The sequence below is a fragment of the Ruditapes philippinarum genome, unplaced genomic scaffold (assembly GCF_026571515.1).
Source record: "Ruditapes philippinarum isolate M1 unplaced genomic scaffold, ASM2657151v2 ctg1491_1_1_1_1, whole genome shotgun sequence".
NCBI lineage: Eukaryota > Metazoa > Mollusca > Bivalvia > Venerida > Veneridae > Ruditapes > Ruditapes philippinarum.
The window spans coordinates 17,159-31,773 of NW_026855724.1; the positions used below are offsets into that span (position 1 = coordinate 17,159).

At 32.9% G+C, this 14,615-nt stretch overlaps 2 protein-coding genes across 3 annotated transcripts in view; one reads left to right on the forward strand and one right to left on the reverse strand.

The window, feature by feature from the left end:
* The window catches only part of LOC132744221 (integrator complex subunit 7-like), a 46,764-nt gene that overhangs the window by 7,942 nt on the left and 24,207 nt on the right, over positions 1-14,615 (forward strand). The window contains exons 1-2 of one of the 2 annotated variants that reach the window (XM_060732854.1): positions 7,123-7,282; positions 14,100-14,229. In XM_060732854.1, coding sequence (XP_060588837.1) covers positions 7,168-7,282; positions 14,100-14,229 — 245 coding nt within the window. In that variant the 5' untranslated portion in view covers positions 7,123-7,167. Of the gene's footprint in view, positions 1-7,122; positions 7,283-14,099; positions 14,230-14,615 lie in introns of those variants that run through there. The other variant, XM_060732855.1, reaches the window with a different exon arrangement.
* LOC132744224 (COMM domain-containing protein 1-like) lies at positions 2,419-7,144 on the reverse strand. Its single transcript, XM_060732859.1, has 3 exons — positions 6,944-7,144; positions 5,089-5,382; positions 2,419-2,953 (listed from the first exon to the last, which is right to left on the reverse strand). Exons 1-3 carry the CDS (start codon positions 7,127-7,129, stop codon positions 2,849-2,851), a joined length of 585 nt encoding a protein of 194 aa, XP_060588842.1. The 5' UTR covers positions 7,130-7,144; the 3' UTR covers positions 2,419-2,848.

Below are 14,615 nucleotides of genomic sequence, written 5' to 3' on the forward strand. Positions count from 1 at the left end.
AACATACACCTGGCACTAATGCTCTTCCGTATAATCAAGTAAACTAAACACATTAAAAGTATACGTTGGATCTAATAAAAAAAAAATTAGAATAATATACTAATGTGCTAAAAAAAAATTTTTTCTAATCTATATCAATTAATCATAAACATGCCAATGTATTGAACATCTAAATACTCCAATAAAATATTTTTTTCTCTAATTTATATCAATTAATATTATAATTTAATAATAAACTTATCCATTTATTAAACATCTAAGTACTTCAATAATAATGTATTAATAAAAATAAAGATGGGGAGGAACTGTCTGATTATTTGCAAATATGCAGACGGTTCTCCACCAAAAGAGAGAACCGTCAGGGAGGAAACGTCAGGGGACCTGGAACTGGTAAGGGAGAGAATAGTCTGACTACCTGACTACATAACGTTGGTAGAGAACTACTATCTTGCATGGGAATTTAGTTTTGGTTTATATGTGTTCTCGTACATACCTAATTCTATGCACTATTCTCGTACATACCTAATTCTATGCACTAAGGGCTGGGCAAAGTTTAAACATTTTTTTTAAAGGAACACAAGCCAAGGTGATGTTATATGCTCAATATCTTAGCTCTTATCATTAATTCCTTAGTAGAAGATTTTTAAAATTTGTTTCCCATTTATGTCTTTGATAAATATATGACCACAAGGGCAGTTTAACCAACATGATATACTACGTATCAAATATATAAGCTCCAGGCACTGTAGTTTCACATGAGATTTAGATATGTTTCCCTTTTTAAGACTATCTAAACTAACAGAGCCCAAGTGCTAGGTCAAACTCCCCTGGGAACTACAAGGTGATGCTACATGTGCATGGCAACGATCTTAGCTCTGGGCAAAGTAGTTAATAAGAAGAATTTTTTTAATATTTCATTTAAAGTCTATAGTTAGCTCCATGCAATCACAAACTTATGAATTAGACTGCAACCATTTATGTAACTTTTGTAGAAGGTTATCTAAGAATAATGCCTGTGAAGTGTTGGCAAAATTCACCATGTATTTAAGATATCAAGTAAAAAATGTGGATAATGATGGACCACTTGCATAATGCCATAACAAAAACACACTTAATGCTAAAATAGGACCAGAGAGAGTTAAGTTATAATTTTTTCATTTTGCAATTTTCCTAGCCAACATGTACATTTGTATCTGTAATTTAAGTTTCAAACTAGAAATGTGTCTATAGGACACAGTTGCCCCCCACACGCCACTGTTCTGTCAATCTTATGACTCTAGGTCAAATATTTTTTGGACTACATGTGCCACAAGTTGAAAACTAAAAATCTTTTACTAAGTAAAGGGCAAGAACTTTACAAATACTGAATAAATCCACAAGCAAACCCAAAGGTGCATAAATACGCATGCTGACCAACATTCTTGTAAACTTTTAGGCCTACAAGTCAAATACTTTTTGAGCTATGCATGAACAAGTTGAAAATTGCAAATTTATACTACTGTAAGTCAAGGGCAATAACTCTAACACAACTGAAAAAAATCCACATGCAAAGTCCCAGGTGCATAGCTTCACAATGTCAGATGTTGATCATTATTCCTGTAATTTAGTGATGTTGATCATTATTCCTGTAAAGTTGGTTGATTCTAACTTAAGCACTCAAGGAACAAATAACACAACATAATGAAACGGTTTTTACTAAGTCAAGGGCAATAACTCTACAAATACTGGATAAATCCACAAGCAAAACCCAAGGTGCACAACTACATATGCTGAGCAACATTCCCGTAAGGTTTCATGACTCTGTCAAATCCTTTTTGAGTTACATGCGACACAAGTTGAAAATTGCAAAAATTTTCTAAGTCAAGGGCAATAACTCTAAAAATAATATATAAATCCACACAAAAATACCCAGGTGCATAACTACACATGCTGATCAACATTCTTGTAAGGTTTCATGACTCTAGGTAAAATATTTTTTGAGTTACGTGTGACACAAGTTGAAAATTGGAAATTTTTACTAAGTCAAGGGCAATAACTCTAAAAATACTAAAGATATCCACACGAAAATACCCAGGTTCACAACTACACATGCTGAACAACATTATTGTCAGGTTTCATGACTCTAGGTCAAATATTTTTTTGAGTTACATGCGACACAAGTTGAAAATTGAAAATTTTTAATAAGTCAAGGGCAATAACTTTAAATATACTAAATATATCCACATGAAAATACCCAGGTGCACAACTTAACATGCTGATCAACATTCCTGTAAGGTTTCATGACTCTAGGTCAATTACTTTTTGAGCTATGTGCAACACACAAAGAGAACGTACGGACGGACAAGGGTAAATCTAAATCCCCCCCCCCCCCCCCCCCCCCCCTATAGTGGGGTCACAACAAAAAACAAAAAGAAGAAATATGTCATCATATATATATTTTTTAATATCAAAATTGTGTGACAAAATTTTTTTTTTAAATAAGTGCATTGTACAAATGAATGTAATATATAAATTAAGTGAAAATGTTAGAACATTTTACATTTAGTTGAGAAACCAAGTTGCTCTTATTTCCATTTTAAATATTAACATTATTTTGTTTTCATATGCAAAATAAAGTAACAACACATGATTCCTCAACTAATCACTTGTACATTTAACAGATATAAAATTTGGAGTCATAAATATGCATTGTCATTCATTTCAGACTTTTTTTCATAACCAAATGCTATTGCATTTATGAAATAGTAAGACCAAATCTCTCATATAATTCAAACTGTTGTATCACAAAAATCAGAAAATGACAATTTAAACTTGTTTTTCACTTTTTGTTACAACAATAAATTAACTCTCATTGTTGACAATATTTGTTGACTTCGTTTTCTATATCTTGCATTGTCTGTAGAACACTTCCTAACTTTGCTTCATCCATCTCAAATCTTACAACTTCAGATTTCTGTGAAAAAAAGAAAAAGAAAATGTAAACATAAAAGAAAGTTAAATATCAAAAATAAAAATAATAATTTGTACTTGAAGATTGAAAATTCCACTTGTCCGCTCGTTATTACGAGTAGTATTTAAGAGAATTCGATGCAGGACGAGTAGAAAAATATTGCCTGCACATTGGATTTAGTAGCTACTAGTCCTGCAGGACGAATGACTCTGAAAATAATTTTCCATGCCCGGTACTCCAGTAGTCTTTGAAGACATACGGTTATACATATAATTAATTCAAGAACATAGTTTGTTTGTTTGATTGGGTTTTACGTCGCACCGACACAGTATAGGTCATATGGCGATGTTCCAGCTTTACTGGTGGAGGAAGATCTCAGGTGCCCTTCCGTGCATTATTTCAGGCACAAACGGGCACCAGAGTAGAACCACCGATGTACCGTAAGCTAGCTGGATAGCTTCCTCACATGAAAGAATCCAAAGTCCCTGTCGGGATTCGAACCCCACAGCAAGAATATAGCAAATAGTTATAGTATAACAGTTTAACCTATAATCTGCTAATTTCTGAAATACACTTGTCCAGCTTCCATTTCTTTACGTCATTTCTATTATAAATTTTTAGGACATCAAAATGAAAATGTCAAGTTAGTCAGCCATCATTATAGAGCCTGGACAGATTGCATTGATGTACATGCTGGTCTGACAAAAGGCTTATTAGTCCCCTACCGGTTTAACCGGAGGGGACTTTAGGTTAACCCTCCGTCCGTCTGTCTGTCTGTCCGTCTGTCTGTCAGTCCGTCAGTCCACAAAACTGGATCCCGCAAACGCAAAAAGTACTGAAAATATTTTTATGAAACTTGATATATGGATAGATGGCAGTATGGAGATTATGCACGTCTTTTTTTTTTCTTCCTATGTTGAAAATTCTGGTTGCTATGGCAACAAATAGTCTGAAAATATGGCAAATTTAACACATAAACTGGATCCAGTGATAACTCAAAAAGTACTGAAAATATTTTTATGAAACTTGAAATATGGGTAGATGGCAGTCTGGAGATTATGCACATATTTTTCTTTTCTTCCTATGTTGAAAATTCTGGTTGCTATGGCAACAAATAGCCTGAATTTCAAGATTTCTGATTTAAATTTTTCAGCTTTTTCACTATATGTTCTTTATTTCTTAAGGTGTTTACTTCAAACTTTAAATATAAGTTTCTGGTCATCAACCACATCATATGTGACAAGGTTTATAACTCTAGCACAAAAAATATCAGTATTACCTCCCTTGAACTTAGATTTTTTAGGGGAAAAAATGTTGTCTTTTTTAAATAACTTCTTTATTTCCTAATGTATCTACTTCAAACTTCATATATATGTTTCTTATTATCACTCGACATTTTTGAGAAAGTTAAATACTCTAGCAAGACTATTTCCAGAATTATGTCCCCCTTGAACTTAGATTTTTTTTCGAGAAACTGGTATTTTCACTCCAACTTCTTCATTCCTTATAGGATTTACTTTAAAATCCCACATCGTAATAATATGACAAGGTTGTATAAACATAATTTCCTTACTAAGCATGGAAACTTAACACATTACTGTGATATAGACAAACTTATTTTATTATGTTTTGTGGTTGATATTTTCAAATACAGACTTCATCCTCAAATTCATTATAAATGGCAATACACAGGAGTGTATGACAATTAAAGAACTTTTTGAGGGACCGGTAGGGGACTACTGTATTGCCCGCAATACTATCAAATGCTTGTTACTTTTGGTTCTAGCACATCAAAGTGCCCGGAACCAGCTCAACAGCTGCCAGTATATATTTAGTTTTAAGTGTGGAGAAAATGGAATATTCTTCAATGATACAAAACAATAGATCAACATCAGCTTCACTTATTTTACATTTCCTCTTGTTTGACAACAATACAATACAGTCTTTGTCAAAATGAATGAATAGTAGAATTATTTTCAAACTATATTAATATTTTCATTTTGGTAAATTATCAAATAATAATTACATTAACTGGAAACTCAGCAAAAATTGGATTAATAAAATGTCAATAGAAATATTATTAAATCAGTCTATTAATAATCCGCTCAACTGGCATGGATTCAGAAATATTATATTACCTGTGTATTAGTTGTCTTTGGTCCTAGCTGTAGCTCCATTATTGCAGTTGGAGCATTGATCTGGTCTATATGCCGAGCCTGAGATTGTATATCAATTCTCCATGACACATGTTTTAATGTATTGTTCCATGTTGAATGTGAAATAACAGCTTCATGTATTTTGTTTTTATGAATTTTCCAGAATTTCCTAAATGCATTAGCCTGATTCTCTGTGATTCCACCTTCTGGCTTCTTCATTTGTGATGTAAGATACACCTCTGACTGGTTTAAATCCATATCTGCTGACACCATACTCTGAAAATTTATTTTAAAAAAAATATATATAGAACATGCAAGCAAAAGCTTAACCAAGATTTTTTTCAACGTTCAACTCGGATAAAACCATGCTGGATAACCCTGACATCATGTCATGGGTCTTGGTCAGTGATCTGAAGACATGACCTGTTAAAATGTATACCTTCTGTGGTTAACAAAATATGTAATATTTAATAGCTATAATTATTCAGTATTGCTTTATAAATAAATATTGAATATGTAAACTTGTTTTGACATTAAATGATAATGAAGATACTTCGTCCAAAAATTGATTATTCATTGAAAATTTTAAGAAAATAATGCTCATCTACTCTACTTTTCTACTTATTTAGACAAATTCAAGACTTGCTATTACAAAAGGCACTAGCTAGCTTGCAATCGCTTGTTTGTCTGGTTTACAAAGCAACTGGAGATTAGCACCAATCATATCTTTTTGTCCAGTCAGATATTCATATCACTATTTTGTCGTTGTGAAAGGATAACTATTTGTTCATAACAATGTAAGTAAGAGAAATATAAGCCAAGTAAGAATTAAAAAGTCCTTTTGTATTTAAATTGTTTTAAAATGATGTTATGAAAATTTATCAATGTAATTTGTATAACAGCTGAATTTAGAAAGTGCAATTTTATAATGACTGATCAACAGTCCACTGGATGTTAAATAAGTTGAATGTCTTGTAACTATGTAAATGTAACATTTTTATTTCTTTGAAAAAAATGCAGCAAAATATAGACTTTAAGTCCCTCATTGAAAGACTTCACATTTTCTTTTTTATCAAAGTTTTATGTTCATAGAAAAATGCAAAGTGGATTTGACCAATGTAAAAAATAGCTTCAAACCAGCATTTTACATGTATGTCTAAATCAAAGGGGTTATATATAAAATATTAATCCCAATATTTTTTTTCAAATTGTTTGTGTAAGTTAATTACACTATATATTGGTCTTAATATTCGGACTGAATATTGACTGTGTAATGAAATAATTATATGACAAATCAGAATATGGGAGTTAAATGTCTTGTACAATTTAAACTATGAAATTAGGCAAAGCCTATGAACAGGGAAGTCGGTCTCAAAAATTGTTCCTTTTTCTGTTGTAAAGGTGTCATTCGGTATTTTATACACCGTTTTCATTTTCATTTCGGAACACTCAATTTAAAGATTATTATCAATCCGAAAAGCTGCAAATTGTTTCGTTAGCAAAATACCTGGCCTATTATCATTGAGTTACATTGAATATGGCGGTGCACAATTAGAACTGACATGGATTTCTTTGAAAGGTATAGATTTCTGTATATCTTTTAATTGTTTTTTATTTGATTTTCTCTTAAATAATTATATACAATAGTCTATATCCGGGCAAGCCAAAGGCCGGGCCCTCATCCCGTTCCCAGTCTTTGACTTCTCCGTTTTATAATGGTGCTGAATAAATGTGTTATTTTCTGATTATTTATGATATAACAAATTAAGGACAGGACTAGAAAAATGAATGATAAAAATAATGTGCTGGGGGTGTGTCCTTATAAATGAATATTTACCTTTATCAACGAGGAACATTTTGATAACAAATTTGAAAAGTCTTCATCTGTGAAACTAGGGAATATTTCTTGCTTTAGAAATTCGTCTGTGATGTCTGTTTCGCCATAGTAGTTGCGCTTTGCGATGCCATTCAATAAAGCCAAAATATTTTTGGTATCATCTGCCATTTTGAAGTCATGTGACATGTGATCATGGGCAACAAACGCTCATTAGAAGATTAAAGATGGCGGCGCCCATGTCGGCTTTCAGAAATTCTTCATTAAAGTCAAATAAACAAGAAACAACACCATTTGAACAAGAACAAGATGCTAATTCTGCATTGTCAGAACTAGATAGAGGTAAATGCGCGTCATCTATTTATTTATCATAATATTCAACAATCACTGATCCATTTTTGCTAATTATTTATTTGTTCGTACCCAATACAACTCGTACCCAAAACATGTCTTACCATAGTACATTATTTCATTTTGATGCCGAGATCACTAGGACATATTGTATTTTGTTTTGCTTATTTGTTTATCTCTTTTCCTGTTTGTTACCAGGGCCTTTTTACCTTCTATAACAGGGGCCGGTATAGGGCTGCTTCCCCAAAGAAAATTTCTTTAAAATCATGCAGTTTTCCCCAAAAATTGAATTTACATTAAGTTTTTTCTTCCCCTTTTGCAAATATACCATGTAATTTTTCCCCAAAATTAAGGGCTGGGCTGCTTCCCCAAACTGTGAAAAAAAGCCCTGGTTACATAACTTTGACCTTGGATAGATCTATCTTAGTCTTGCGTGATTACCAGGTCTAGAAAAGTCCTATAGCTAATAGGGTATGAACTTACAACTTCAATACAACAGCAAAATGACGTCATCCTAAGCACATATTTCCCTTCTAAAACAACGTCATTTTAACATGGTTCATTCATAAAGTGCACTAAAATGACGTTGTTTGGAACGCGACTCATCTGGCACCCCCCATGCCAGATGAAATTTCCTGCATTGGTAAATCTACCTGCTATGCAAGAAATAGTTTTCTTTACCTATCAGTGAAATAATCAGATTTCCATCATTTCATCCCCAAATTACCCAAGACATTTCAGCCCCAGATGTTTCAGCCCTTTACCAAATCAGCCCCATTCAGAGTAAGTCCATCCTGTGATTAAACTGGAATATAAATAGCATTACAATAAATTAATGAATCAGTTGATTTATTAATTTGATTTAATTACGATTTGTATAAGAATTAAAAACTTTAAAAGCATTAATATTTATCTAAATAGTTCAAGAGATGAAAAGATAATGCATTATTTACTAAAGAATTAAAGTGTCAAAATTGTTTGTGTTATAAATCCAGCAATATACTAGTAGGGCCGAAACATCTCGCGGAAAAGGGCCAAAACGTCCAGGGGCCAATTTTTGCACTGAGACCGATTTTGGTTTGGGGCCAAAACGTCCTGGTTCCAAATTTTCAGTGTCATTTCAAGTTGGGCGCTGTCATTATGAAAAAAATGTAACTCAATGATAATCAGCAGGGTATTGCGATAACGGAACAATCGCAACTTTTCAGCTTAAGAATAATCGTTGGGCTGTTTGATTGGAAACGGAAGTGGTGCATGAAATAATTTGTGGCCGCCATTTCTAATGTAATTCAATTCTAATCAGCCGGGTTTTTTTTTTTAATGCGTTTATTTAAGGTCGCCGCCGGAAAGCCCATATGGGCGACCATACACTCAAGTCGGGCCATCCTAGAGTGTCCCGTCGAGAATTTTTCGTCGATTTTTTTCAAGCTTTAATTGGTGGAGGAAGACCCCAGGTGCCCCTCCGGGCATTATTTCAGGCACGAGCGTGCACCTGGGTAGAACCACCGACCTTCCGTAAGCCAGCTGGATGGCTTCCTCACATGAAAGATTTCGACCCGAGTAAGGATCGAACCTACAGCGGTGAGGGACCTGTGATCTCAAGTCAGCGACCTTAACCACTCGGCCACGGAGGCCCCTATTATCAGCCGGTTATTCCGTCCACTGGGCGGGTCCCCTCAGGACGGATATTCCGATCCGAACCGCAACATATGACAGATATTATTAGGGCATTTTTCAAAAAATGTGCAAATTCTTGTCCCACAGCTATTTTCATAATTATTTTACATAATTTATTATAAATATGCATTTTTCTTTTACTGTGTATTCATCTAATATATCATTAATAATTTACACAGATTCTTCTGATATAACAGATAATGCTGTCCGGATATTATTGATTAAAAATATTTCTTGTATAGTAAAATTAAAGGTGTCACAATTTAAAAAGATAACATTGTACTGAAACTGTTAGCACTTAAATATATAAAAATAGAAGAACATTTATATTTTCTAAGTAATTCATAGACAAAACAAGATTTCTTTTAAATAAAAAACAACCTTATTTGTATATTATCATATTTTTTTAAATTCCAAATTTGTCCGATATTTGATTTCCATCCTGTCACAACAGAGAATTGTTTTTCCATAAACAATTATTAGTCCCTCTAACTTCCTGATTTATGTGTACAGAAGTAGTCTCCCTTTTCAAAAACAAAACGGTGCATTAAGAACAGTCATTGTTGGCGCATAGATGAGTTTTCCATGAAAATAATTGCTGACGGACAAGGTGAGTACATCTTAAATTTCCTTCCTGTCACTGTCTTTTTGGAGGCATAACTAGTCTTAAATCCTTTCTTCTATTTACCATGTTTTGATACATGATGTGCATTTTAAATTTTTCCCTCCACATGAACTTGAAAAGTGACCAGTTATTATTTTTATTGTTTTTAATCATTTATTTTCCATACTGTCACATTCCATTCTGTCACACTGAAATTTTGTGACAGGAAAGAATGTTTCTGTGACAGGAAAGAAAAATGAAATAAAATATTGTTAAATAATGTTTTATTTTAAAATATATCTAAAGCCCAGTGATTTTGTAACAAAAACATACATATTACCAGTACACAACCCAGAGCAACACCATTCGCCTGCTTTTGAACTGACTACAATGTTTTGTTTTATTAAATATATATGTAATTGCCCCCATTTATGATTAAAGTACTACATTATCTTTAAAAAATTACATATAGATTCTTATTGATTAACCAGAGTTGCAATGGTTTTCAATATTGTTATCGCTAACATTTTATTATGCCCTGATGGAGTATTTGGAGAATTATTGTTTTTGTCCCATCCTGGTCTGTAGGTCTGTCTGTCTGTCTCAAAAGTTTAACTTAGTTTATTATTTTCTCATTACTTGACATATTATTTTCATATAATTGTTTACAAAAAGACTGCAAAAGAATCCATTACATATCACCTTGACCTCCAAATGAGCTTTTTTTGGATAGCATAAATTTGCAAAAACTCCTAAAAAAAAATAGCATTGTATATTTCTTAAGACATGACCTCAGTAAAACTCAGTACATATGACCTTCACCTACTAATGACCTTAACCTTTAAAGTAAAGATGTTCAAAAGGTCACCCAAAAACTTTAACATTGTTTTAATTCCCTTATTAGCTGACAGATTCTTTTCATATTCACACACATTATTCCTTGTTTTAGGTATAAAATGGCATTGGCTGCAGAGCATGCACGTTGATACAGACAGAGAAGGGACGCTGATTCACAGAAAAGGGCATCTTCCCTTATACTCTGTTTATCCAGAACTGGGAAACCCCATTGTAAGGCAGCATCTACATCGTACCCAGCCTAGACTTCAATCTTTACAGACCACAGTTCATATCATGTGGACTAGTACAAGGAGTGATATGCTTGACAAGAACTGGGTACCGAATCATTTTGCACCCTTGATACCCATTGCTCCACCTGATTCTGATGATGCAGTAGAGCCCTCTATTCCAACCTCTTCAGACACGAACTCAAGCAAAACAGTTTTTACAGAAAATACTTTGTTATTGCTCAACACATTTGTTGCTGTTAGGTATCATGGAAAACCCTACCCTGGGCAAGTAATTGATGTGAGCGAAAGTGAAGTTTTTGTACGGTGCCTCCATCAAGTGGGCAAAACAAAGAATGAGTTTTATTGGCCAAAGTTAGTTAAAGATGAATGCTGGTACAAGTTGGGAAATATTATTGTTGTACTACAGTAGATGAGCCTCAGGTGAAAGCTTCCACGTCTGTATACAAACATCTCATTTTCAAAGAGTTATTAATAATAAAATGAACCTACATTTATTGGCTCTTTATGTGCTAGTATTATGACTATAGAAGATTGTCATTTATAGCAATGCCGCAAAGTATTTGTTAATAAAAGTTGAATTACATTTTAAAATGTTATAATTAAATATTATAGCGCATTAAAGATCCTGTACATTGATTTTTGGATGGCAAATTTAGATTCAGTTAAATAGAATTGAGTAAAAGTTTGTGCATTTGGTAAACCTACTGTTTTGAAATGGATCCCTCTTTGCATTATAAACAAGTATACCAAGTTTTAAGTGGATATCAGTGATATTGTTTTGTGAAATGAACACAAACCACAGTTTTGAAAGTTAAATAAGAGCAATAATTTTAGTAAAGTATTTTAAGGTTACACACCTCTTCAAAATAGATTCATTTTTTGATAATGAGCTATTACTCCAATTAAGTTAAACAACTTTGTAGAAAGAATATTTTGGTTACCTGCCTTTTTGAAATGGATCCTCCTTTTGATATTGAACAAGAGTTGTAAGTTCAAAGTGGATACCTTTAAAAGGTTTTTAAGACAGTAAAACCAATTAAATACAAGGCAGTCTGAAGGACAGCTAAATTCTCTTCCACAGTGAACATGAATGTGTTCTTCTTGACCTTTTACCAGCCATTACCTTGATGTTATGCCATGCATATCATAAGCACATAGTCTCATGATGGTGATTTTTTGTGCCATGTTATTTAAAATCTTCCATAAAGTAAAAAAAAAGTTATGGAGAGCATACAACCTTGACCTTGGGGTAGCAACCTGGATGTTGAACTCTGCAGATTGTGTCATGGTTGTGATCATTTGTGCCAAGTAATTTTACAACCCTTGAATTGTCTATAAGTTATCGAGCGGACATGAAAAATAGATGCTTTTTACATTGGACCTTTGATTGTGACCCTGACCTTCAGGGTTGTGACTTGATTATTGTGCTCTGCCAATGGTGTCATAATGGTTATCATTTCTGCCAAGTTATCTTAAAAACATTGCAGCAGTTTTAATGTTATGTACAGACACAAAATGTAGACTTTCTAAAATTTGACTTGTAAATGTGACCCTGACCTTGGGTGTAGCAATTCAATTATTGCGCTCTGCACATCTTCTCAAAATGGTGATCACTCATGCTAAGTTATTTAAAAAAAACTTTTCAGCGGTTTTAAGGTTATGGAGCGGATACAATTGTACGTCTTTTAACACTTGACCTTTAAATGTGACCTTGACCTTGGGGAAAGCAACCAAATTATTGCGCTCTGCACATTGTCTCATAATGGTGATCACTTGTGCCAAGCTATTAAAAAAAAAACAGAGGTTTAAAAGTTGTGGAGGGGGATATGAAATGTAGACTTTTATACATTTGACCTTTAAGTGTGACCTTGACCTTTTGGGTAGCAAGCCATTATTGTGCTCTGCATGTTGTCTTATAATTGGGATCAGTTGTGACAAGTTATGTTAAGTATATGGAGCGGATACGAAATGTAGACTTTTTATTATGAAATGAAGACTTTTTGACCTTTAAGTGTGACCTTGACCTTGGGGGTAGCAACCCAATCATTGCATAATGCACATCGTCTCAAGTTGTTTTAAAGAATTAAAGCAGTTAAAAAGTTATGGAGCGGACACGAAATGTAGATTTTTATTATGAAATGAAGACATTTTAACATTTGACCTTTAAGTGTGACCTTGACCTTGGGGGTAGCAACTTAATTTTTGCGCTCTCCATATCGTCTCTTTATGGTGTTACTACTTGTGCCAGGTTATTTCAAGAAATTTTCAGTGGCTTAAAAGTTATGGTGCTGACACGAAAGTGTTACGGACAGACAGACTGACAGACAGAGGCCATTCCTATAATCCCCTTTCTGCTACGTGGAAGGGGATTAATAATTAAAGGCGTAGCTGAAATAATATTTTTTCCTTCAAAGTAGTTTGTAAAGCCAAGCTAATAAAATATGCAAGTTTAAAGAATGTTTTCTTACATGCCACCAAAATAATGTACAGTTTCTTCACACTTATTAAAGAGTTTGTTGCTATACACTATACTGTCACTAGCATGTCCATTGGGTTATATTTACAGCTGCAGAACTTTTCATTCTGCGTAAGAGTAATGCATTGTTCATGTATGCCTTTTGAACAGACATTTAAAATGTCACAGTACTGTTAGAAGATGTATGAGGTGTAAGCCATCAATGCTAGAGTTTTGTTCAAGTTAATTGGTTTAATAAAAGTTGTTATTTCATTCTACAATAAAAAGAAATAAAAATGCTGTCTATCATTATTTCATCTTTCCTTCCTGTCACGTGACGTTCCTTCCTGTAACGGTACAGTCCTTCCTGTCACATGACAGTTTTATCTAGTTTTCTCAATACTTGTTCAATAATGGAAATAAAATTATTTATATAATTCTAGGTTATTTTATATTTTATTATGTAAATGAAAAATTCAGTTCGACAAATGAAGTAAGTGAACATAAAATTAAAAAATCAGGACAATATAATATACATTTATTGGAATTCCTATTTTAGGAAGTTCAAAATTTATTTCTTTTAATGAAATTTAAAAAAAAACTACTCTGTATAATATATACTAATGAATAATAAATATACAAATAAAACAAGTAAAAAATAAACATTTTTTACCAAAATAGAGCACAAAAACTGTCTGTGACAGGAAGGAATTACACGTTTCACGTCCCTGTAATTAAGTCACCGGTCCTATAAATGAACATATCTGGGAGGTCCCCCTAGTACTTTGAATTATCATTGAAAGTCAGTACATGATTTTAAACATGAAAAAGTAAAAGAAGAATGCCTGTGACAGTCTTATAAAAAATCAGTAAAAAATTGCACATTTTTTGAAAAATTCCCATTACTATTTATTGATTTTATGTTTTAAAACTCTACCATTGGAAGGTTTAAAATGAGTTTATAGTTAATGTTTGTTTTTCAAGGATTGCGGTCTATGAATGTTGGTGTACAATGTGAAGCTGTGGTAAAATTTCCAAGACTGTTTGAAAAATATCCATTCCCCATTCTGATTAACTCTGCATTTCTTAGACTGGCTGATGTCTTTAGAGCTGGGTAAGTAATAATAATTGTTCTAGTTGAATTCATTAAAGTGACATTATACCCAACCAAGCGTAAATGGTGGGTGTACAGGTCAAAGTCAAAAATCACTTTCCATTTTGCCAAAATTGTTAACAGTTTTATAGTCTAGTTAAAAACCAGTGTGACAAACAGAAAATTCTATAAAATTTAAAGAATTTAATATTCTTTGTAATGTATCATTAATATTTAATTGGTAAAACAAATCGGAGGGTCTTTTATATTTCAGGCAGTTGTTAAAGTTTATTCTAAACTTTTTTTCATTATCAATTATTGGTTAATGACCATTATAATAGAAGATATTTTTAAATATATTGTCAACCTTTTTAAATAAAAAGCCAATTCTGCTCATCACAACAACA